At 26.3% G+C, this 27,111-nt stretch overlaps 2 protein-coding genes across 7 annotated transcripts in view; both read left to right on the forward strand.

The window, feature by feature from the left end:
* LOC122499257 (protein furry) overlaps positions 1-3,931 on the forward strand; it is a 41,380-nt gene extending 37,449 nt beyond the window's left edge. For all 5 annotated transcript variants that reach the window (XM_043607483.1, XM_043607486.1, XM_043607487.1 and 2 more), the window contains 3 exons: positions 11-268; positions 2,056-2,557; positions 2,824-3,931. In XM_043607483.1, the coding sequence (XP_043463418.1) occupies positions 11-268; positions 2,056-2,557; positions 2,824-2,981 (918 nt within the window). In that variant the 3' untranslated portion in view covers positions 2,982-3,931. The remainder of the gene's footprint in view (positions 1-10; positions 269-2,055; positions 2,558-2,823) is intronic.
* Positions 3,932-14,167: 10,236 nt separating this feature from the next.
* On the forward strand, positions 14,168-26,091 carry LOC122499260 (zinc finger protein 670-like). 2 transcript variants are annotated; one of them, XM_043607496.1, is made up of 7 exons: positions 14,168-14,329; positions 15,743-16,173; positions 17,873-18,086; positions 19,475-20,147; positions 22,322-22,602; positions 22,739-23,327; positions 23,999-26,091. In XM_043607496.1, exons 4-7 carry the CDS (start codon positions 20,078-20,080, stop codon positions 24,673-24,675), a joined length of 1,617 nt encoding a protein of 538 aa, XP_043463431.1. In that variant the 5' UTR covers positions 14,168-14,329; positions 15,743-16,173; positions 17,873-18,086; positions 19,475-20,077; the 3' UTR covers positions 24,676-26,091. The 2 variants fall into 2 exon arrangements, with proteins under 2 accessions (XP_043463431.1, XP_043463430.1); XM_043607495.1 differs by lacking the exons at positions 14,168-14,329; positions 15,743-16,173 and adding an exon at positions 16,661-16,776.
* Positions 26,092-27,111: the final 1,020 nt, after the last annotated feature.

Consider the following 27,111-nt stretch of genomic DNA (forward strand, 5'->3'; position numbering starts at 1 on the left):
TTGTTTATAGGATGTTAGCAGTAAATCAGTGGGTCTCACTCGAGAAGCAAGTGCCTTATTAAATAACGGAGGTACAGCTTCTAATCAACTTGGTACTCATTTGTCTAGTCATGCTGAACTTTTAAGTACAAAGGGAGAGCCTCCACTTGTATGGTTTTCAACGAGCGTCTTCGGAAATCAAAGACTTAACGAGACCTTGCGATTCGGAATGCTTGAGATACAAGATCATCTCGAGACATTTTTGGATCGAAAGGATCACGCCACAGAGGTACGAATTTTAATTTAATTTAATTTTAATTTAATTTTAATTTAATTTTAATTTAATTTTAATTTAATTTTAATTTAATTTTAATTTAATTTTAATTTAATTTTAATTTAATTTTTAATTTTAATTTGAACGTACAAAAATATAGATATCAGTTTAATTCAATAAAATTCAATTTAATAATAAAAATTCAATTCTATTTAATAATAAAAATTCAGTACATAATAATCGTTGTATTCCGGTAATCTATTCGCAGTTTGAAGTTAGTTGTTTTTAATAATTTTTCCTTTCAAATATTTTCAATTTTAAAATTAATGTATTAAAAATTATTGAATTCTAGCAAAGGATTTTATCAAAAAATTTGAGAGTAATTGAATTCCTTTGCTGAATTTTCTTGCAACGAATTCTATCAAAAATTTTTAGAATAATTGAATTCCTTTGCAGAATTTTATTATTTATGAAAATAATCGAATTCTCGCGAAAAAAATTTAAAAAATCCTAATTAAATTCTTTTGAAGAATTTCTTTTAATTTTTTAAAAATGATGGATTTCTTTGTGCTTTTTTTTAAATAATGTATCTATAGTTTTTTGAAAATTTTTGAAAATAATTGAATTAAACAAATAATTTTTTTAATTTTTAAAATAATCGTATTTGTCAATAATTATAATGAAATTTTTGATTTTTGAAGTTTATTAAAATTGTTTTGAAAATAATTGAAATCCTCCGAAGAATTTTATTATTAATAAAAATTATTTAAATATTTCAAAGAATTTTACTTCGAAAGCATTTCTTGGACAAGAATTTGTTTCAAATTTTTTAAAATAATTGAAATTCTCTAAAAAATTCAATTATTTATGAAAAAAATTGAATTCTTGATAAGAATTTGTCTCAAATTTTTGAAAATATTTTAAATCCTCCAAAGAATTTTATTATTAATGAAAATAATTGAAATCTTCCATAAAATTTTATTTTTCATGAAGATTATTAAATTTTTACGAAAAATTTTATGAAAATTTTTGAAAATAATTGAAATTCTCCGAAGAATTTTATTATTTAAGAAAATAATTGAAATCTTCAAAATAATTTTATTTTTTACGAAGATAATTGAATTTTTCGAAAGAATTTTATTAAAGTTTTTGAAAATAATTGAAATTTTCAAAAGAATTTTACTTTTTATAAAAATAATTGATGTTTTTGGAAGAATTTTATTGAAATCTTATGAAAAATTTTATTATTTATGAAAATAATTGAAATCTTGCAAAGATTTTTATTAAAATTTTTTAAAAATAATATAATTGTTTCGATAGAAATTTAAATTCTTTGGAGAAATTTAATAAAGATTGTATTAAAAGTAATTGAATTTTTAGGAAGAATTTGATTAAAATTTAGAAAATAATTGAATTCTTTTGAAATAAATTCTTTGGAATTTATTGATAATAATTGAATTTTTGCAAAGATTTTACTGTTTTAAAAAATAATTGAATTGTTTCGAAGGATTTATTAAAATTTTGTTGAAAATAATTGAATTTTTGCAAAAAATTTTATTATTTTAAAAAATAATTGAATTTTTCTTCTTCTTCGTAAGTAAATTTTTTAAATTTTGGTTATGAAATTATTCAAAAATTTATTTTTAAAAATAAAACATTTTTTAATTTGCATAAGAATAACAAATGGAATCGGACGTTCTGCGCGCTGGCGCGGAACACGTTAGCGCTATTTTTTAAAATAAAAGTTTAATAAATAAAATTCAGTACAATTTAATTTAACAAAATAAAATTCTTTTAAACAGTGTTTGGAGGCAGTAAAAACAACAGCGAAGCTTCACGCATTAGACGAGGCCCATTCGACTGACGCGAGTCTCGAGGAAATGCTCTTGGACTTGGGACGAGCTCTCTATAAACTTCATTTTCAACTTTTGCTGTTAATTGAGGCGTCAAATAAAATGTTGACCGCCTTGTTGGGAGCGGCGAAAAATATTCAAATTCAATTGCAAGATATGTCGTTGGAAATTGCAAATATGAAAGTCGCTTTGAGTAGAGCTCTCGAGGAGAGTACAGAGAGTGAAAGAGGAACTCCAACGCCAACTCCAAGTTCGAGTTCACTCTCGGGAAGTGGAGCTTTCGAGGAATTCGCGAGAGTGGCGGAACTTTTGGGCTCTGAAAGATGGTCCTCTGCTCTTGAGGCTGTGAGACTTCACAGGGCAAAATGGCCCGGTGATCCATTTCATGACGATGACGATGTGACGACTGCTGTAAACATGTATTGCAGACACTTGGGACAAGACAGATCTGGTGAGTTTTTATTTAAAAATTTATTTCTTTTAATTCTTTTTTATTTTTTTTTCTTTCATTTTTGATTTTCTTTTTTAATTACATACTTTGATTTAGTACAAATTTTTATGATTTATGAGGAAAAAACACGTATTTTTTCCTCAAAATTATGAGATTGTAAAAAAAAATAGAAAATTTTTATTTTATTTCTGTTTTGAAACCAATTTATTACAAACAATATAGTTTTCTGTATATTAGAAATTTAATGGAGAAATATTTACTTTTAGAACTTTTTGTGGTAACACGAAGTGACGATGAAATGTCTGATATATTCAGTAAATTGATGGAGAGTCTCTTTAAAGTTTTATCTGCTGTGACTGGCCTGGAAGCTTCTACGAAGGCAGCCAGAGTTCAGAGTGAAACTCCCACAAAAAATGACTGCTAATTTAGTTCTAGTTTTTAGTTAATATAGTCAATCGTATTTAGTAGAGTTTTTAAAAATTCATCTCAGTGTTCATAAAAAGTGCACGAGAACACAACTGAAAATCTAAAGAAGAAAATATCACAATTTTCTAAACTGTGATTAATTCAATAATTACATAGATAATTGTATTTAATTATTTACTCTCTAAATCTGAATTAGTAAAAATTATTTTATTTTAATATTCAATTTGATTCAATATTGAAATATCAAAATCAGTAAAAAATGATTTTTGATTTCGAAAAAAATTTCAATTAGGTAGTAACAGATTTTTAGCGAAAAATTAGATAAATTTCAGTAAATTATTATTATAATAATAATAATTAATATTTTTATTAAATAATATTAATAACTAGTATTATCTATTAATATTACTATTTTTAATATTAATTAATAATTCTAAAAAAATATTTTTTACTTGTTCTTTAAATAGTAAAATTGGACAAATTTACAACAAACTATTGTTGTTAAAATTTTTTACTACAATTCAGATTTAGGCAGTAGATGGAAAATATATCTCTCAATGTTTCTACAAAAAAAAAATGTTTCCCATCGATCAAAATAATTAGACTGACAATTTTAATGTCTATAAAAATATTTAGAATTTTCGACAAAAACTAATGTGATTCTTTTCTTTCGTTATAGATAAGAAAAGAATGAAAATCTGTACATGAGAGAGAGAAAGAGAACGTTTGAAAGAAAATGGAAATCGCACAAAATTCTAAAATCATTTTTATAATAATTTTGAAGTGAAGTGTGACGATTTTTGGTAAAAGAGAAACATTTTCACACTACTTCAAATATCAACAATTCACTGTTTTTTGTAAAAAAAATAGTTTTTATTTTTTACTCAATTGGTAGATATTTATATTATAATGCAATATAATGTGCTGGGAATTTGATGAATGTGATATTTTTATAATAATTTCGACTAATGTCACGAAAGTCAATTATTGATTTGAAAAAATAATTTGGAAATAATTATTCGTTTTTTATTTTTCTTTTTGAAGTTTAGAGATCGTATTATTAATATTATTATTAATATTTAGATAATTAATGATTAATTAATAAAAAATGTACAGTCTGTTACAAAATAAATTCTTAAAAATTCAAAGAAATGGAAATTAGATTTTTAAATTAAAACGTTTTGTATATTTTTACAAATTGCACTTTTTGTTAAATTATGAATTATTTTTTTGTTAACTATTTTTGAATTATTTGATTTATTTGAAAAATTTTAATTATAAACAATTTTTAATAATTCATTGAAAAATTCCGATAATTACTGAAAATACCCATTATTTTCGAAATAGTTTAATAATTATAGAGAGTCAATAATAATTTTTTATACGAAAACGAAACTCATCAATTTTTGTGAAAAAAAATTATTGATGAAACGATAATCAATTCAATTTATTTGGTAAATCTTATGGTTTTTCGTAAATGTTTTTTTAAGTTAACAGCTAAATACAATTTTTTTTTTTATAAAAATAGAAGTCATTAGATTCCGGAAAAGCATTTCCAGCCGGAAAAGAAGAATTTTCGTATGTTAAGTGGCCTACTTGTGGAGAGATTAGTGCAACAAGAGGTTTAAAATTCATCGAAAATTCAGTGAAGCGATGGAACAAATGTCCGGTACTATTTTTATACTATTTTTGAAAATTTTAAATTTATTCTGCTTTATTTATTTAATTTTCTCTAATATCAACTATTTAAAGACGTTTTTCTCAAATTTTAAGGGAAAAGTTTTTTTATTTTATTTTAATTCAAGTATTTTATTTTAAAGTTATTTTACTTTTTAATACATTTTTTTAAAATTTATTTTCTTGGCTAATTTAGTTTATTATTTATTTTTTTAAGGAATGGAACGTGGATTATTTAAGTGAATTGATCAATATCTTATTTTTACAATATTTCGTGGAGTGCTCTAAAAATGAAAATTACGCTACAAAAAAATTTTTCCCAGGTAACGATTTTGAAAAATTCTTTTATTTAAACTACCTATGTATATATTAAATAATTTATTTTGAAAATTCCTTTTCATGACGAATTTTAATTTCTCAGTGAGAAAAAAATATATAAATTCACTTGTGTGATATTCTTCGACGCGAAGGACCTTTTCTTTTATTGAATCTTTCTTTTTATTTTGCAGAGACGTGTCGGATTTCTGTGACGGCGGCGGCACGCGCCTTTAGAAAATAAAACTGAAAAAAAAACAAAGAAAAAACAATCCCAGTTAGCCAAACAATAGGAGCAGGTGATATTCTTATTGTGAAAACGATATAACGTTCAACCAACTTCAAAAATTCATACGACATTTTTTTAAAGAAAGAAAGATCCAAGCCAATAGTTATAAAGAGATGAAAAAAGGCAGTCGAGAATGTAAGTTTGAAAATTTTAATTTTCGTTATTTAAAAATTTATTTGAAATTTATTTTAAAAAATATTTTAATTTTTAAAATAAATAGTTTTTTCTTTATTTTTTAATTTTAATAATTGTACTTTTCTCCTTTCTGGGGAGTTTAAATACTGAGGAACCTTAAAGAATTTTTTATTTAGTTTTCTTTTATTAAAATAATAATTATAACTTTGAATAATTTTTTAAATATTTGATTTTAGAAATTTCTTGTTAAATTTACATAGTGGGGGGCTGTGAAATTTGAAGTCACCTAGCATCTGGTGGTTGTGTGCTGTCACAGCAGGAGTTCTCAATTTTTGACAACCACGTGCTGAGTTCTTCAATTTAACACATTTTCCTAATTGTTATTAAGACAAAATGTTGTGTTAAAATCAATTAATTTATATTTAATTAATCAATTTCATATTTTCTGCTCTTTCAGCAATATTTATTTGTTAATTAATAAATTTCATATTTTCTGCTGTTTCAACAATATTTATTTGTTAATTAATCAATTTTATATTTTCTTCTTCGTCAGTATTTTTTAATTTATCTATTTTATACTTTTTTCCATTTCTATAATATTTATTTTTCAGTTACAATTTTATATTTTTTTCTTTTTCTCAAAATAATGTTTATTTTTAGTCTTAATAATAATTTAAGTTTGAATTTTCTTAAATTTCCTGTTAGTAATTAATTAATTATTAAATATTAAAAAAAACACTTAGAAAATCAGCTTAAGAATTAAAAACAAAATATCACGTGTCACTGACCAAATGTGAAATTTCAAATTTTTAAAAGTCTCCCAGGACATTTAAATATTTCTCACGATCGTTTGGACCTCTTGGGGGTGCGATGAAATTTGACTCGATTTTTTTCGGTTATTTTTCTCACATTTTGAACCAAACAGGTTGGGGTTTAAATCATTCTGTAAAGTCTAAAAATATGGTATTAATCACTTTGATAATTAATCAAGTAATAAAAATTAAGATATAAAATTGTGTTTCAGCTAAAGGAAATATTAATATTTTTAGTGTTACTATTTTGAATATTAATATTGATATTATAAATTAATAATAATATTAATAATAAAAATAATAATAATAAAAATTAATAAATATTAATATTCTTTTAATTATATTGCAGATATTTTAATGGATAAAAATAGATAATTTAAATGTTACAATATTTTTTTTGTTTCAGGAAAATAAAAAGTGAAATGAAACTGAAAGCATTTTATCAACACAAATAAATATGATTGTCAATTGATTTGGAAAAAGGACCACCATGACGGGGATAATTTAAACGTGAAATGTGGATCAAAACAAAAATCATCATCTCGTTGAGAAAAAAAGTCCCCGAGCGCAACCACTGCCTATTTATACTATATGTAAATCTTTAAACATTACATCCGCTTAGAAACACCTCCATAAATATATATAACATGCAACAGGGTGCAACCACGAAGGCCAAAGGGGGCTCAAAGTTCGGTACTCTCAAACATCCGCTGCACTATTCTCTCTTTAAATCCCGTCTTCTTTCTTCTATATTTCCCTTTTTTTTCTTTTTCCAAAGACAAAAAAAAAGAGAAACTTTACTCTCTTTTCTGAATTCTATATAAAATATTATACATTTTTTCTATTCCCTCTAAAAAGAATTTATATTTGCAAAGAATTAAAAAGTCTGAAGTCTTGGAGAAATATAAGATTTTAGATATTTATTATTTGCAAATTTTTGTTCATTCTGTATATTTTTTTTCGAGTGTTTTTAATTTTACTATTTTTTCTTTATTTATTTCAGATGTTTTCAATCTCTCAATTATGGAACGGAAGTTGGAAATTTTTAAGACACACACACAAAAGGGAAATAATAAATGTTTTAAACGTGACTCCCTGCGAAATGTCAAATTGAAAATTTTGCATCACCGAGAAAGTGGCAAGCGTGCAATAAAAAAAAGGGGGCACGCGTTCGAAATTTGCAACTGGCGGGTGACGAAAAAGAAAGAAAAATCAATGGCGTAAGCGTTTGAGAATTATTTCAGTATTTATTATACACTAATTAATTTATTAAATTGAAACTTTTGGCCTAAGTATTTCTACCTTTCGGTCATAAATTTATTAATTAATTTTAAACTTTGGGTTTAAAAAAAAATAAAAAAACTAGTTTTTTGTTTTTAATTCTTTCTCTCTATTCGAAAAAGTGTACCTATTTTAATTCTTCACTGTCATTTTTTTTGTTGAGATCAATTTCTTACTATTTATTGAATTTTTTTTTTCAAGAATAATGATCATTTGAAGACAAATTTTTTTCAAGTACCCTACAAATCATTTGGAAATTGGTACACCGGTTCTTGGGACTCTTGTTTACTTACTTCCTTTTTTTCACTTCCAGATTTTGCTTACGCCAGTGAAATATGAAGGGGGATGTCCGATAGGAATATAAGCAAAGACCACGGAGACACGCGTCGCCACGTGCAAGGCTTGCGCCGTCGTCGTCGCCGGTTCACCAGCTGCCCGATTTGCTTTTGCTAACTCTTGGTTTCTTGCGAGAGTCAAACTAAAATTAGCGACCCCCAGCCTAAGCCTTACATGGACAATCTCACTCTACATTTTTATATTTTTTATTTGCCACGCATATTCACATTTTTTGTTTCAATATTTTTTTTGTCTATTTTATCAGTTTCTTGAATTTTATTTTTTTTATTTTATTATTTTTGTCGATTATATCATTTTCGAGTATTTTATTATTTTTGTCGATTATATCATTTTTGTGTACTATTTTTATCTAGTTTTTTATTTTTCTCTTTATTATTTCTATTGTCTTCAATTACTTTTGCATCTTTTCTGTATTTATTTTTATATATTTTTTTATTTTATTATTTTTCTCTTTATTATCTCTATTATATTCATTTACTTTCGTATTTTTTATATATTTATTTTTATCTATTTTATTATTTTTTCTCTATTCTCTTTATTGTATTCAATTATTTTCACATCCTTTCTATGATTTTTATGAAATTTTTATTACCTACTTTTATTAAATTTTGATTGATTGATTTTTGAGTTTATTTTCTCTATTATTTTACTCTCACTATTTTTTTGATTTTTCTAATCAGTTTTATTTGTTTTAGGAAAAAATGTTCGAAAACTTGTTCGAAATTCGAGAGGAAGAAATAGAAAATCGAAAAATGGAAACAATCAAAAATAAGAATTTATTGATAATCGACAAGTTCAACGGAATTGCAATTTTCACTTCAAGGGGAAAGAGGAGAAGGAAGTAATTTTGATTTTTTTCCAATCCGAATGATCGATTCGAAACGCTTCTCTGGATTATTTGCCAAAAATCGAAATTGCAAGTAATTTTACTTATTATTTTTCTTTAAAGAAAAAGAAGAATTTTTTAAGAGCTTCTTTGGTTTTTTAGCTTATTTTTTAATTTTTCTCTCTTTCTTACTTTTCCTACTCTTTCAATTAATCGAAAAAGTTTTTTAAAAACATTATTACTAAAAAATTTATTTACTTTATTTTTATTTAAAAAATCAACTTATTTTCAATTTAGAAAAAAATAAAATAACGAGCCCACGCAAAAGCAAAGAATAATATTTCCTCGAATCAATTTGAGTTGGTAAAACAGTCTTTAACTTCTGTTTAAGTGGTTTTTTTCCAAAGCTGTATTCATTTTCAATATTTTTACGATTGATTCTCGATAATCGGTTATATCTTTCGCTTAAAAGATTCATATTTCTCGATTATTTTTTCCCATTTAAACGTAAATAAAAAAAAAATTCTTCATTTATAAATATTTGCAAATGAAAAACAAATTTCCATAAATTGTATTGAAAATAATTTAATTCCTTTATAGAATTTTATTATTTATGAAAATATTTTAATTCTTGTGAAGAATTTTCTTATTTATGAAATTAATTAAATTCTTGTCAATAATTTTACAATTCGTAAAAAAAATTGAATTGTTTCGAAGGATTTTATCTGAATTTTTTAAAATAGTTGAATTATTTGAAGGAATTTTACTAAATATTTTAAAAATAATAATTTTTTAAAACAATTGTAATGAAATAATTGAATTGATTTAAAAAATATTATTATTTATGAGAAAAAAAAATAAAAATTGAATATAAATTTTTTAAAATAAAACTTGTGAAAATTTCTTTTTTTTCAGGCTTTTGTCGGCGTTTTATATTGTCTCGCGGGGGGTGAATGTGTGCGAGAATAGTTTTTTCTTCTTCTTCTTCTTCTTCTCTTCAAGTTCATCGTCCCGAGATCTGTCTATCGGATCTTAGGAGAAGAGTGTTGTTAGTCCTCTACTTTTTCGGCTCCTCACAAATCTATAAGGAGAGGCCCTACTATATACTAGGGTCAGCACATCTGCGCCACTGCCGGATGCAGCCTCTGCATTTTATGAGCCGCCCAATGCAACCAAATTCTTATAGAGAAAGAGAGAGAGAGAGAGTATATTCCCTGCACCCGCACTCACCCTCCTGTTAGTTCGCGCGGAACCGCACAACGACTTCTATAATTAGATTTCCTCCTTAGTTTCCTGTCTAAAACACCTTAAAATTTGCAATTCACCGTTCATTCACTTCATTTCACGCAATGTCTTTTTCCCCCGCATCGAAAAGATTTTTAAATTATTTTCCTCGAGGAGGAAGCTTTCAATAAGCTTTCGGCTTTTTTTTTATTTATTTTTGTATTGTTTTCTACATTGTTTGGAATTATATTTTCTTTATTATTTTTCTCTATGGAATTTAATATTTAATTCGTAATATTTAACATCGTATATTTCAATTCATATCCGAAAGAATTCGGAAAGTTCAGAAAAGAACAAAAGTTCCGAAATTTTAAAAGAAAATTTCTTTTTTAGTCCTTATTGTAAAGGAGAAGAATGAGAAAAGTCATCTTGAATGTCCTCATAACAAACAAGTTTAGTGAGCGATTGGTATGCGGCTAACAATTGAGAGCATCTTGATCGATTGATCCGTTAATATCGTTCATGATGTAATTTGTGCAGGTTTCACTTTGTCTTTGGCAGGTTGCTTATTTCAAAAAGGGTGTCCGGATCTATTTCTATCTCAATTGGCAGTCATCGAATTAAATAATTTCAATTTGTCATTTTATTTCATAAACATATATAGAAATATTAAATTAATTATAAATATTCGAAACGTTCTATTCGAAATTCGACATTAAATACCCTTTTTTTTTTTTGAAAGAGAAAAAAAGATTCTACGATTTTGTTTAAAAAAAATTTCTTGTTTATTGAAATATTTTTTTCTGTTACAGAATAATGAGCAAGTTCGAAATTTCCAATCGAAGCTATCGAGCTCTAAATTTAGAATCCATTAGATGTGAATAACAAATCTACAAAAGCATTGAGATGGTCTTATGTTGAACGTGTGGGTGTGGGCAGTCATCGATTGCGTCCCGTGAGGGGAAACAACCTTCTCCCACCATGCGGTCAGGGGCTTAAGTTTGAGTTTCGGAGCGAAGATAGCATCGGGATAGCACAATTATTATTCAAAATAATTTTTTTTGTCAAGAGTTAGTAATTAACAACAATTATTTGTTTAAACAATTGATAAATTATTAAAATCATAAATTATCTTCATTTTGTACTTTAAAGATTTATTAGTTGTAAAGTTAGAAAAAAAACTGCAAGTTTCCAACTGCTCTGTGTTAAGAGTTAATAATTAACAACAATTATTTGTTATTTAATTAATTAATTATTAAAAAAAATTGACCGACTAATTTTTTCTCGTGTTTTATTTTTTAGAAAGTTGAAAAAAATTATTTCTGACATAAATATTTTTTTTTTTTCAAGAAAAAATGTTTCTCACAAGCGGTGAAAAATTCCATCAGTTAGTATATAAGGACGGAGATTCCTACACGGAGAAAAAAAACAAGGCTTTTCCCCATGAAAAAATATGCATTTAACGCGTGAAAATTATCACAGTAAAAATGCAGGACGCCTCACAGGTTTTCCCGGTGAGATTCTTGCAACGAGCTAAGGCCAATAGGGGCTAAGGCATGGCCTTAACCGCTAAACGCAAGAAATTCATCGGGAAATCCGGTGAAACTGCTACCTGAAAAAGGCATGAATTGAAGTCACAGGGAAAAGCCTTGTTTTTTCTCTCCGTGTATAGCTTTTGGAATGGATTGTTGTTTGAGGTACTTAAAAATATAGCTTTCTTCTTTATCCGAATGAAAGTTGTAGGCAGTTTTATGCGACAACTCGATCGCACTGCCAGTCCTGAGTTCGGCTCGGGATACGGGCGTGAATCCTTTCCTAGTGGTGGAGGGGGATTCTGACTTCCCCTCACGGGACGGAATCGATGATCGTCCGGGGGTGTCTCTTCAGAAGTACGTAAGCTCTAAATTTTTATTTCGATAGTTTCAAAGTTTAAAAATTGAATCTGGAAAAAAATACCTTTTTTGTGAAATAAATTAAAGAAATTTTTTATTAAAGAAATTTTTTTTAAGTAGAAATTTGTTTTAAAAAAAACTAGTTTTAAAATTGAAAGGGTAAAAAGTTTGTAAGGAAGTTCGTTCTTGAGAAGGGAGTTAAAAAAAGGTTTATTGCATTCGCGGTTATTTTAGCATTCACGTATTGCGATTTCAAGAAATTGAAGAAAATAAAAAAAAAATAAGAGAGAAAAGGGAATTTTGCGAAAGAATGATTGACGAGAATGTGAGTTGAATTTTTACATTAAAAATGTGGTAACCATAAAAATGTTAATGAAGAATATGCGCGGCCCTGTTTGTTTTCGTTTAAAAGTTAAATTTAGAGCACTGCCCGATTTCCTTTCCGATTGCTTCTCTAGTTACCGCATTTTAAATCCTTTTTCAATTTCAAAATCAACTCTTTAACACCAGAAAAAATTTATCATTCTTCAAATTATTTTTCACTGTATATTTAAATAAACAGATAAATTCAGTTTGCTTAAAAAATTAGCTTCATTTAAAATTCAAAATTTAAACTTCTAAAATTCTTTTTAATTGGAAAATAAAAATACAAAGTATTCAAATAATAATCAAAACGATGAGTATTGTAAAAGAAAAAATAACTTTTGGTGAATTAAGCATTTTTAGAATAACTAATGCAATTTATTTAAAATTTAGAGTTACTGGATTAAAAAAACGAACGAAAAGAATAACTGAATTAAAAGAAGAATAATTGAATAAAAAAAAAGTAACTGAATCAAAAAAAATAATTGAAGTAAAAAAAGAAAAACTGAGTTGAAAACAGAAAAACTGAATTAAAAACAGAAAATTAATTCAAAACAGAAAAATATTTAATAAAAAAGCAGAAATGAATTAAAAATATTAAATAAACTAGTAATGGAAAATTTTTTCAGGTTTTCGTGCTCGAAATTCAAAATAATGTTTCAATAAGTGGACCGATGATGATAAATATGTACAACAACCAGACGAAGGAGGAGTTTTCAAAGAGTGAAGAGATGATAGGAAGGAAGTTTGGTTCGAGGAAAGATATTGAAGGGAAGGAGACAAGCAGACACCAAGTTTGAGAATCGGCACGCGTCCGCCACGCGCCCTTCTTTTATCCTCCCCTTTTTTTCTTTTCCTCTCTTTCTCACATCCTTATGTACATATATTCTCTCAAGTCATGGTTCATCGCCACTTCCCTTCACCCACACATTCTATTTCCACCTTTATCTGCGTGTAATGCCATTCAAATTTTCCCCTTTCAATAATGGAGGAACAAATTTGCCCTTAATACAAATTAATGGCAAATTTTTTTACCATTGTCTCAATTGCAAATTCAAAAAAAAAGGTAAAAATCCACTTTTTCGCCAAAAATAATTTCCAAGCGATAATTTTTCACTCAATTCAATTTTATATTCAATTTTTTTTTTATTTCTTTCTATTCACTTTTTCGCAAAATAATTTCCAAGGAATAATTTTTCACTCAATTCAATTTTATTTATATTTACTTTTTTAATTTCCTTTCAATTCACTTTTTTGCAAAATAATTTCTAAGCGATAATTTTTCACTCAATTCTATTTTATTTATAGGATTTAATTCTTTTTTTTATTTCTTTCTATTCACTTTTTCGCAAAATAATTTCGGAGGAATAATATTTTTCATTCAATTTTCTTTTTCTACTTTTATTTCTTCTTTTTATCAACAAAAAAAATCTTCGGCCGAAGGAATACAGCCAATTAATCAATTAATGAGTTCAAAAAATCTCAGAATTAAAAATTAAAGTTAATTAAAAAAAAATTAGACGAAACGGTTTGAAGTTAATGCAAAAATTAATGAGTGAAAAATCCTTAGAAATTAATTATTAAATTGAAAATACAAAAAAATTGAAAATATACAAAAATAATTGAAATATAGAAAAATTATAACGAAAATTTGAAGTTAATTAAATAAATTAATTACAGTGTAAAACTTTTTTCTGAATTAATACTTTGTAAAAAAAAAAAATTTGCAGATGAAGAAATTTGCTATGGAGAGCTGCTTTTTTTTCGTGAATGGATCCATATTTTTGTGACGATAGATTTTTTGAAATGAATGAATTTCGACCGGTGACTTGCATTATTTTCCTGAATGAAGGCGGACTTTTTTCTTTTTTTCGGAGGGGTTTGAGATGCGGATTGCGGAGTACGCCTACAAGGGGAATCACGTTTTTATCTTTCTCCTCATGTGCGTTTATAAGCAACGAATGCCCAGCCAGCTGATCGTTCTTCTGCTTTTGTAAATTTCATCGCCGTCATTCCACCACCTGCGAATACAAAAATTATTCTGAATCAATCATCCACCACCGCACTCTTCAATCCTTCCATATTCAAAAATGCTCTATTTATTGGGGGAAAAATCCATTTGTATATTCAACGTATACTGTAATCTGAAGGTGAAAAATGGAAGAAAAATTCTTGGTAAGTTTTTTAAATTTTTTCCTTTTTGTATTTTTAATCAATTTTAATTTTATTTCGCAATCTTTATTTTCTTTCATATTTCTTTTTGAAATTTCAGTTTTAATTAACTTTTTTCATTCATATTTTTTCATTTTTCTTTTCACGTTTCTTCTTTCTTTTTTTTTGAATTTTAGTTCATTTTTTTTTAATTCAGAGGGAATTTTGTTTCCAATAATTTGAAAATGAGGAGATTTTCTCTGAAATTGGCAAAAAATGGTTGAAAAATTAAGTTACAAAAAGACGAAGAATTGTATAAAATTCTCTCTATTCATTTTCAGGAAGATGAATGACGGGAGTTGGTGGTTTCTTTGGGCATAAATTTTTTTTTATCTTTTATTAATTCGCCGGTTTTTTTTTTTTTTTTTTTTTTGAAACAGGGTGGGCCGACTTTATTTTTTTGCTCATTGGTAAATGGAACTGTGAGGGCAAGTGGGTGCAAAATAAAAGGGGATTTAAAACGGAAGGAACTGTCGCAGCTTCCTCCTGATCCTAAAACCTTGTTCCTGTACATTGTAAATCATCAGCTAACACACTCTTTGATTTGTGCTTGGAAAAAAAATCTTCAAATCCTCTGTCTCCCTCTTTTTTCTGTTTCTCTCTTTTCACTTCGCATTTTTTGGAGGAACTTGCGTTTCCTCTCAGAATTAATAAAAAATGAAATTTTTTATTAATTCTGAGAGGAAACGCTATTAATTTAAAATTTTGTTTTTTATTAAGTCACTGTTTTTTAATTTTAATTTTTTATTAACTCGACGTTTTTTTTTTTTTGGAAGAGCGACGCATTTATTATAATAAATAATGTTTTTATCTTCTTTCTCGTTCGATTTTTGTATTTTCTGCTTTTTTATATAAATTTTCTTAATTTTCTCTTTTTTACTTGCTTACTTTTCGTTTTCGTTTTTTAAGGTTTCCTCAATTAAAAAACCACTCACGAAAGCGTGTCGCCGAGACTTTAAACAAATACGAAAAAAAAATACTTTGAAGAAATGCTTCCACTTTTTTGTTTGTTTTTTTTTTCTTAAGGAAGTACTTTACTTTCCGTCGATTAGATGGTTGCTGCCAGCGATCAATCATTTACGCACGAGGGAGAATTTCGAATCGTGAATTTCTATATTTTTTGCTTCCTTTTTTCGCATTTTCATTCGAATTTATTGCAATTTCAATAATATTAATTTATTTATTTATTTAATTATTACCATAATTATTTTAAATTATTTTTGTTATTCTTTTTACTTTTAAATTATTTTTTTTATTCTTTTTACTTTTAAATTATTTTAATTTATTCCAAGTTGTTCGTTCCCTTTTTTCTATTTAGAAATTAACATTCTTTTTTATTTTTACTATCAATTAAATGATTTTAATTAATTTTTTCAGATTGGGAAAAAATTCATGAAAAATAAGGAAACAGTGCAGCGAATTCTCTGTATAAAAATTCATAATTGCGCGGAGATCAAAGACAAAGGGAAATAAAGCGACAAAAATCATGAGTTCGTTCTACCGGATGTGAAAAGTTTGAAGTCGATTCAAACGAAGAAACTCAAGAGTCTGAAATTCTCGTTTGGCATTTGGCCAGAAAAAAAAACGAATTTTCTTTTATATACTTGTGGACCACCTACACACGCATTTTTCTGCTCCTGTCATTTCAAAGTAACTCGTCATGCAAATTTTCAATTCTTCATCTCCATAAGAAACACGCACGATATTTTGGAAATATTTCACGGAAATGAATTTTCACTAATGCTGCTTCTTCTATTAATGGATCGCGGATTTTTGAAATGCATTTGATATTCTGTAATTATTATCAGGTATGATTCATTTATTATTATTATTACTATTCTTTATTATTATTATTAATATAATTACGTTTGAATAATTATTTATATTCTTTAATTTAATTTTAGTTTTTTGGTTTCGTTTCATTTATTTTATTTCACATTGCTTTCATTTTCTTTTTGAAATTTTTTTTCTTTTCGCTTTGAAAATATCAGAAAATTTTTTAATTATCATTTGAGTATTAATTAAGAAGCTAAAGGGAAGTTGTGTTTGGATAAATAATTTATCACGATAACTTTTGTTTATTCCTATTTTAGATGTAAATTGAAATTCCTATTTTAGATAAAAATTGAAATTTCTATTTTAGATAAAAATTGAAATTCCTATTTTAGATAAAAATTGAAGACGACGAGTCGTGGAATGAAGAAGGAGAAAAAATAGAAAAAAATATCCGACGACTTTGAAAATAAGAATTTGAAAATAAGAAGAAGACTCATGGAGTGTATATGAAATATTGTACACGAGGTCGTCGTACTCGTGAAACTAGGAATTTTTCTATACCTAGACTCTGTTGACTCTGCCTCTACCTCGGAGATGACCGTGGAAGCTGCGAACCGGGAGGTGGTTTTTCACTGGTAGCGACAGCTGCATTAAAGCACTGACTGAAAATAGCTCAGCAACCCCATGCCGAGGCCAAACACGACTTCCCTCGACCCCTACTAAATTCCCTCCTTCATTTGCGCTTTCAAATTTTAAATAGCGAGCCTGTGCTTTTATCCCTTTTTTTAACAAATAAAAAAAAATGTGTGGGTAGAATTATATACGTTTCTTAGGCACACGCTCCTCCAACCACTTTTCAATGTTTTTCTGACTTCAATATAACATGAAATTGAAAGATTATTTTAGATCGACTCTAGGGCAACGTCCCCTTGATTCTCGTCGTCGAAAAAATGTTTTTTTTTTTTATTTTTCTTCGCACTTGACGAGAGAGATATTTAATACGAGGAGGGTTATAAGGTGAAACCACTTAAAATTTCCCTTTTTCCCCCTTTTTTTTGTTACACATAAGGCGAGATAAAAATTTTTATGGAAATAGTTTTCAATCTGTTGATAAATTATTTGAGGAATCTTTTTTGACGGAAGATGATTTCGAAATTTTTCGAGAGAAAAGTGGGCGTCGTTCGGCGAGTTTGTTATACATATAATATATATTTGCGTCATATACACGACGTTAGTTATTTTATTTTTGGATGCGACGTCGATTCTGCTGTATACGATGCCATGGGACACCTGTTTTCTAGTTTGCTCTCTCTTCAAATTCAATGATTCACTTTTTTCACTTGTCTGCTGCTTTGTTCAATATTCCTTTTTATTATTCAAATATTTAAATATTCGAAAATAATTAGAAGAGTTTAGAGAGGGAATTCACAATTAATATACTGAAAAATTTTCATTTATTCTTTTCATTAAAAAAAAAAAAATTGTCTTATTTCGGAAGTTTTATTTTCGAAATTCGAGTTTCACTTAAGGAAACAAATTTTATTTCACCTTGTGTGTTACAATTTTTTTTTACTTCGAAAAAAGAATTTTTGTTTTGTTAAGGAAAAAAATGTTATCTCGCCTTATGTGTAACAATTTTTTTTTACTCCGAAAAGAGAAAAAGCATTAAGAAAACTTGATTTATTTTTTGTTTATTTATTCATTTTTATTTATTCTATTTTGTTTTCGCAGGAAAAGCGAGGGACGATGGACTTCGACAAAGGAGAAGAAGAAAAAGAAGAAGAAGAAGAAGAAGAAGCCTTTAGGAGAGGTCACGGAATTTTACTGTCTGCAGAAGAGAACATAATCTCTGGAGAAGTCGACAAATGTCGCGAGGATTTAGTGTATGCTTATAGTCTGAAATGAGATTTGTGGAAAAGAAAATACAGAAGGAAAATGAGAAAAGGTATATATATATCATATATGTATAATAGATAATGGCGTCGGTTTTTGTTAGTGAAAAGACGAAGAAGAAGAAGAAGAAGAAGCAGGTTGGTGTGCGGTGGTTCTCTGGCCCAGTGCCAAAGCGTCTGAATTTAGCATCGCGACGGCTGACTAATTCGCGAAGCATTCATTCAATAGCTAAGAAAAATCAACGAGCCTCAAAATTTCTTCTCCTCTCGGATTTTATATAGCTTTCAATTTCGAAATCATTTTTCTCCACTCTACAGGTGTTTGCCATTCAAATTCTCACAAAGTTGCTGTAGAGAAAATTAGCCTATTTCATATTTTCTACAATGAAAAACAATTCAAATATTTAGTAGATTTTTATCCCAACTTTGAAAAATAATTTAAATATTCATTAGATTTTTATCCCGACTTGAAAAATAATTGAAATACTCATCAGATTTTTATCCGAACTTGAAAAATAATCGAGACACTTATTTAATCAAATTTTATTTGTTTTCCATTTTTCTCCCATTTCTCTGGAGGGGAAAAAATCCCATTTTTCTGAGATAAAATTTAAATACTGAAAAGAAATTAAAATTGCTCTACTTTTCGAATTTCTAGTTTGGAGAATGTACTTAAAACAAACACGAATGATGAACTAAAAGAAGCAGAACTTGGAAACTCCCTGTCCTTGTTTCGTTTCCTCTTCTTCTTTATTTATCTCCAATACTGTGTATTTTTTCAGCTACTGCTAAATTCTTATAAATAAGGAATGAATTTTTCAATTTATTCACGCGAGAGGAAATTTTTCTCTTCACTCGTTACATAATCGAAAAGGTTTCAATTTCTAATTATTTTCCATTTGACAAAAAGGAATCATTAAATTTACAGTCTCGATAAAAAGTCTGATTTTTCAGTTATTTTTTGTATATTAACAAATGCGAAAATTGACTATTCGATTTTTTTCGTCAATAAGAATAAAAAAAAGAATTTTTTATTAAAATTATTTTGCTTTTTTTTGCAATAGAAAATAATAAATTTTTCCTTCTATTTAAATGTATAGAAAAACAATGATGAAACTAAAACAGACAAAAGTGGGTTTTTTGGCAAGTTCTTTTCCTGTTGGCGCACGATCACATTTTACAAAGGGAAATAAAAGTACGGTCAAGTCTGTTGATGACAATAAGTCTTGATTCTCGTGACAATATTTATTATATTATTTTCTCAATAAATTTTCATATTTTTCTATTTAATATAATTCAGACCATTGAGACGAAAATTTCCTCTTCTATATTCAGAAAATTTATTTTTGAGATTAAGTTAAAAAATAACAAATAAATACAAGAATAAAATAATAGTTTCTAATCAATAATTCATATTAATAATAATTTTTTTTAATTTCAGGCCACCCCACTGCTCATTCGAATCGTTTCAATCTGTTCTTTGCGGTGGTGTTTTCTACCTCGTGTGGAGGTTCACGCATGCTTATATATACAAATACATATTAAAAAAAAAGAAGAAGAAGAAAAAAAAAAGTACCACATCTCAGCACACTCTGAGCAGCAGCTGAAGAGAGCAAAAAAGGGTGGGAGAGGATGAGGGAGGATTCGCTTCTATATGTAGCACTGAAACTTAGCCAGACCAACTTAATACGTCCCGAAACTTGCAGAAGACGCATGTACCCTCCTTCAAAGAGGGTCTCTCTCTCTCTCTCAATCTCTCACTTCTCTCCTTCGAAACTTCATTTTAAAAAGTCCTTTTAAATTCTTCATCAAACGCACGTGATTTCAAGGCAGAAAAAGAAATTCTACATTTTGTGAATAGTTTTAACGGAAGAAAAAAAATAACATTTTTTTTCACAAGTGGTGATCGCATTGTGAAATTTTTCCGCAGTGGTGACAAGAAAAAAAGTAAACAAAAAAAAAATTCTAATGTGACATACAATTTTTGAACAATTTTTGTTTGAAAAAGAAAATTAAATCGCAGTTTTTTTTGCTGAAAGAGAAAATGCCGAGAGCTTTTCTTATCACTCATCGCCGTTACAATGGCATTGAAGAACTTGAGGAATCACGACAAGGTAATTTTTTTCTTACGGGAAAATTAATTTGATCTGGTGAATTTGCAATTACCCGAAATTTTTTATTTATATTCATTTATTTTTTTGCTATTTTATTGTATGTTATTTGCATTTATTTTATTGTATTTTTTTTTATTCTATTGTATTTTATTTCATTTTATTTTATTAATTAATATTAATTTTTTATTCTATTTATTTTTATTATCTTTTTACATACAAGTGTAAATACACTTCTGTAAATTTTAACTTAAAAATGAGAATTTTAATCTAATTAAATTAATTTAAATAAATTTGAGTTAAATTTAATTCTATTCCTTAATATTATTGAATTATATTATTTTTAATTTTATTTACTTGTATTTTTAATTGTATTATTTAAGAATTGTTTCAATATTAAAATTTTAATTGTTCTTTAATTTTTACTTTAATATTTCTCTTTTGGAAAATTTGAAACAAATCCCAAGGTTTTTTTGAATTCAAGCACTCATAAACAATTTTAATTTGTTCATAAATTATTTAAATAATAAAAATAAGTTTGCTTTCAATTTATTGCAATTACTCTCCTTAGAATCAAATTATAGAAAAAAATATGAATGTTAATTAAAATATTAAATTATTCACTTCTTTTATATTAATTTTAATAATAATTTATTCTATTCTATTATTTATTATTATATTAAAAATAGGTATTAAAGTTTATTAATATTAATAACAATAATGATAATAACAATAGTACAAATAATTATTATAATGTTAATAATAATAATAATAATAATAATAATAATAATAATAATAATAATAATAATAATAATAATAATAATAATAATAATAATAATAATAATAAATGTTTAATTTATATGTGGAAACTTGTTTGCTGTCTGCTTGTGAAAACAAATTCGGCAACAGGTGGTTCTCACATTATCTTCAACTTTGCGCTTCAGATCCCTTGAAATGAGAAAAATTTACTTTCTGTTTCTAAATAGTAAAATTCTATAAATATTTAAACTAAAATAATAGGAAAAAATAAATTTAGAATAATTGGATAAATTATGTCTAATTTAAAAATAAAATAAAAAAAATAAAAATTTAAAAACACGAAAAATATTTAAAAAATTTTATTTTTATTTTTTTCTAGTTTTTTTATTATTTTTTTATTTTTTAACTAAACTATTTTTTTGTAATAAGACAGAAAAACGAACTTTTAATCATTTTTTTGATTTTTTAAAACTATTTCTACAAATAGAAAATAAATTATTCTGTTTGAGATCCCAGTAAATAAAAAATTGAATTTTTTTTAATGTAGAAAAAGAAAAATTAATTTATATTAAAAATTTAATGATTGTAATTTAAAAAAACGAATTTTATACAATATTATTAAAAGAATAGTAAAATAATTATTTATAATAATAGTCAATAATGATTTTTGGGTTTCTTGACCTTTAAAAACAAAAAAAAGGTGGTTGTTGATTGAAAAAAAGAATGTCGAGCCAAGTGCTCATGCTTTTGATTATTATTTTTTTTCTCCTTTGTCGGAAAATGCAAATAGAAAAAAAGGAATAAAAAAAATCTAGCGGACGTGTTATATATAAGAATAGACAGATGCGTCACGAGATGCCGTCGTGATGCCGTCAACCCCTCCCCATGACGAAAATTCAGTAAATCTAACTACCGCTCTATTTCTGTTCTTCCCAAAAACGGAACAGACATCAAATGTCCTTTCCTCTTTTTCACCTTCCATTCCTTATTTTCTTGCAAAAGAACTGAATTTTATTATTCTATGAAAATAATAATATCAGACTAATAAATTATTATTATTATTATTATTATTATTATTTTGATTTAAATATGACAAGAAAAGGAAATAAAAATATTTTATTATTATTTAGTAATATTATTGTATTAATTGTAATTAAAATTTTTTTAATTAAAATTAATTTCTCCTTGTTTAAATTTAAATAATAATAACAATAATTTTTTTTCGACCTGTCAAAGCATTGAGATTTGCGATTTAAACTTGAGACTTGAAGAATAATCTTTTGCTGGATGAACGCCAGAAAACCTTCACTTTCGTATAGTCTCGTGTGTGATAGCTTTTTTTGTGAATGCCATATTCTCTAAATCAGTCACGTAATGCTTTTCCACTTATTTTTTTTTTTGTTTTTAATTATTCGCAGATTATAATTCCGATATTGGAGTAACGAAATACGAGAGAGGTGGTGGTCATCAAACAAATTCGGATGGCGCCAGCGAATGTGGCAGTGAAACATCATCAGAATGTCCTGAGGAGCTTTACAATTTAACGAAATTAGCCGAAGTCAGTTTAGCAGCCGCTGCAGGAACATTAATTCATCCAAATAGAATTCTCTATCAGCCAACTTTGACGTCGCGATGCACTCAAGTCATTGAAAAATGTCATTCACCAAAATTATCAACCGCCACACATATTCAATCGATGGTAATATTTTTTCTCTTCTCTCCATTCTTTCGAATAATGATTCAATAATTTATTTAATAATAATAATAAAATAATATTTATTTAACAAAACATAAATTGTTTTCCAAGGAGAAAAATCTAAATTTTAATTTTCCAGGCGCCACGAAGCAGAGAAGAAGAAGAGGATGAAGAAGAAAAAGAGGCGAATTTGCGCGAGAGAACGAGACTCTTCTTCGAGAGAATTGAAAGCGAACGAGAAATTTTACAAGAGAAAAATTCGTCCAACAATCTTCTTGATGTACGACTTAAGGAGAAGACAACCCATTTTCCAATTTATCGTGAGAATGATAATTTTACGGAAAAATTTCAGGCAACGAATTCCGTTAATTTTGCCGAAACGAATTCATCACGACGTGTAATAACAACAACAACAACCACATCGTCGTCCTCGTCGTCATCATCGTCGTTGTCGGACATTGCAAAATGTGATGAGAATGAAGATCACGAATGCTCTGATTGCGGAAAAAAATATTCGACATCATCAAATCTCGCGAGGCACAGACAAACGCATCGATCATTGGGCGATAAGAAGGCGAGACGATGTCCTCATTGTGATAAAATTTACGTTAGTATTCCTGCTTTCAGTATGCACGTAAGAACTCATAATCAGGGATGCAAGTGTCATTTTTGTGGGAAATGCTTCTCGAGACCGTGGTTATTGCAGGGACACATTCGCACTCACACTGGTAAGAAAAATTTAATATTTTTTAATTTTAATGTGAAAAAATGTCGAATAATTCGAATTCGTTTCAATTGGAATTCTTATTCTTTTGTAAATTAATAATAATAAAACAAATAAATGAATTTTTGCAAAATTTTAAAAAATATGTGAATTTTTGAGAAGTATTTTATTAAAATTGTATTTAAAATAATTGAATTCCTGCTAAAAATTTACTATTTATTTATATTATTGGATTCTTTCGAAGAATGTAAAAAAAAAGTTTTAAAATAATTTAATTTTTCCTGGAATTCAATTAAAATTGTATTTAAAATAATTAAATTCTAGAGAGAAATTCATTATTTTTATAAATAATTGAATTCTTGAATTGGATTTTATTAAAAGTTTTTTAAATAATTGAAGTCCTGTAAAAAATTCAATTATTTTTTAAAATAATTTAATATTTCTCAGAGAATTATTACAAGATTGTTAAAAATAATTGAAATTTTCAAAGAAATCAATTAAAATTGTATAGATTAATATATTTTTGCAGAATTGATTTTTATTAGAATTTTTATACTAGAAATTTAATTTTGAGTTAAATTAATTTTTTGGAATAATTCAACACAATTAATTTTCAAAACTAATTTTAAATTTAAGAGAAAATAGAAATTAACGAAAACCAATTTTCTTTTGCAGGTGAAAAACCATTCAAGTGTACAATTTGCAATAAGGCATTCGCTGATAAATCAAATCTTCGTGCGCACATTCAAACGCACTCGAATACAAAACCGCATGTGTGCTCACGTTGCGGAAAGGCTTTTGCATTAAAATCATATCTCTATAAACACGAGGAATCATCGTGTATGCGCTCACACAATCGTTCATCGTCTGAAAAGCAAAATAATGACGAGTCGCAAATTAATTTGAACCCAACGACAACAACAGCCCTCACGACAATAACAAATTCACCATTGACGAATAATTCAACGACAGTGAATAAAATTCTAACACAAAATTGTGTCGTCACAGCATCGCCGACGAGCGTTATTGTTCCACGTCTTCAAGGATTAATCAGCGAACAAAGAAATCAATCGTCTGCATTCTCAACTATTATTAAAACCCCAAAAGTACAATTTAATTCCGAAACATCGAGATCAATATCGCCAAAGCGTTTCTGTCGGGAGAAAATTTCTAACACTTTGGATAATAATTGTGAAATTGATAAAAGTGAATATTTATCGAGAATGGTTATTCGAACGTCGGTCATATCGCCGAATCCGGAACATTTGAGTAAGAAGAGTGCAAATTTTGATTATTCCGATCGTAATTCCGCATTCTCGAGGCCAATGACTTTGAATCTTGCCATTGCGTGATTTTTTAAATTCTTTTTTTATTTCTACAAAATGCAAATTTATTTCTGTCAAAGATGAAAACAAGAAAAGGAAAAAAAATTGAAGAAAACTTTTCAATAAAAAATATTGAAAAACCTTCAACAATTTTTTTTCTTTTAGATCTATTTTCCGAAATTGCTCTTTTTTTTGCTATCAATTTTTTTTACCAAGCGAACTTTTAATTCTTAAACATAAAACTTGATTGTAAAAACTTATAAACTTAACATAAAACTTATTTTTACATTTAATTAAATTTCGTTAAATCAAATTGAACTAAATTTTGTTCTCAACATCTCGTCAATATTTTATAATTAGATTTGTCTTTCTAGTTATTTTTTCCGACCAGTGAGATTTTAATTTGTGATCATAGAAACAAGATTTTAAAAAAGACGTTTAAATAATCCGAGGATGTTAATTTTCTAATTACTTTCTATTTTCTACAATTACAAGTCCAAAGATTATTATTTGAAATTGTAGAATTCAAATTGTACTTTTTATTTTAATTTCTATTCTCGATAATTTTAATTTACGAAAAAATATTGTTTCAATCACAGACAATATTTATTTTAAGCATATCTTCCTCAATAGGGACCATTTAGCTGATAGTTACGTGAATAATATGTGCCTTCAAGACGTGTCTTTTCTTTAGGAAATATTTTACTTCTAATCCTCATTAAAAAATAAGTTTAAATTGTACGAATTGTTCGAGATTCCAAAGTGTCTAATATTTACAGCTGATGAATGATATTTTTTTTCTCAAACATAGGATTTCATAAAATTAATTAATTAACAGTAATAAATTTATTTATTTATTAATAATATTTATTAATAATAATAAAAAAAATTAATTAATTAATTAATTTCATTAACTTAAAATATTAAATATCCTATTTTTGTTGGAGAAAAAAAATTGAATCTATTTTTGAAAATTTAATATTTGTAAATATTTTTTTTTGTAATGAGACATATGAGAATGTTTCGCCCTCAATTGGCAGCTGTGAGTGTAGTTTTCTTTTTTCAATAACTAGTCCTTTTTAGAATATTAATTAATTAATCAAGGTGTAAAAGTCGCGAATCGCGAATTTATATTAAACGCCCTGATGCGAGGGACATTTGCAATAATTAAGATTATTTCGCGTTCTGTTTATCCACAGTGTCGATAACAGAAAGAGTGTAAACTAGTCGAAATCGTCTTGCAATACTTTTTGCAATTAAAAAAAAAAATATAGACTATATATTGAAATATTGAGAAATTTTTTTTAAATTTCAAGCATTATTATTGTAAGACGAAGAATGTAATATATTTTGTCAAGTAATTTTTAATAACAGCGATCATAATTTTTAAATTGTAAATAGAACTTAGATTTTCTTTTTGTATCTATAAATTTAAAAAATTTTTACTACTTTTTGTTTTTTAAAATACTTTTAAGATTAAAAAATTTTTTAAATTCTTGAAATTCTGAAAAATTTGAAATTTTAAAATTCATAATTTCATTTATTCTGTTAAAAATTCTAGTTATGTTTTATATTATAATTTTCGTAGACTGAATTTTTATTTCTTTTTATTTTTGCTTTTTCTTCTTTCAATTATAGTTATAATGGAGTTTTATAAGATGTGAATGTATTTAGTGTAAATAATTATTATTAATTAATAGCATTCCCATCCGAAGCTAATTCTTAACAAAAAAAAATATTGTATAGGTTGAGATAGACTTTTAGATTGAAAAAAAAATTGTTTATACATCGGAGTGCCTGTAGAAATTTTTTTTTGTTTTTTTTACAAATTATGAATCAATTTTGTTAGTAATGACAATAAATAAAGAAAAAAATGTTCTATTCATAATTATTGTGTTCTAATTACCTTCTTTATTTTAATTACACTATAGTTTAAGATAATTGTCTTTAGTATTAATTTTGAATCAATTAAAATAAAATAAAATAAGAAATTTTTAATTTTAAACAAATTTGAAATTTACAATTTTAAATAAATGAAAAATTTTAATTTTTAAGTACAAATAGAATTTACATTTACTAAAAATTAATACGAAAAGACTAAAAAAAAATTCAGAGGTAATTTTTTTATATTTTTCAAAAACAAAAGTTGAATTGCTGTCTTATTCATTTATTAGAGAGAAAAATGTAGATAATTTTCTAGTTCTTTTTTGTGAATAATAATTTTTTATTATTTTTATAAATTTTTCGTCTACATTTGAAATTAACATAATTTTCTTTCACTACAACAAATTCAATTCTATTTCTAAGTAAAATTTCCTCTAAACATTTTCCATTTGCTTAATTAATTACTTTCATTTTAAATATTATACTTGATATTTTGATTCAGTCTACTTTTTTCCCAATAATTTACCAAAACTTATAAAACAAGAGAATGAAAATTATATTTTTCATTTTTAGTAATAA

Source organism: Leptopilina heterotoma, unplaced genomic scaffold (assembly GCF_015476425.1).
Source record: "Leptopilina heterotoma isolate Lh14 unplaced genomic scaffold, ASM1547642v1 Lhet_166, whole genome shotgun sequence".
Classification (NCBI taxonomy): domain Eukaryota; kingdom Metazoa; phylum Arthropoda; class Insecta; order Hymenoptera; family Figitidae; genus Leptopilina; species Leptopilina heterotoma.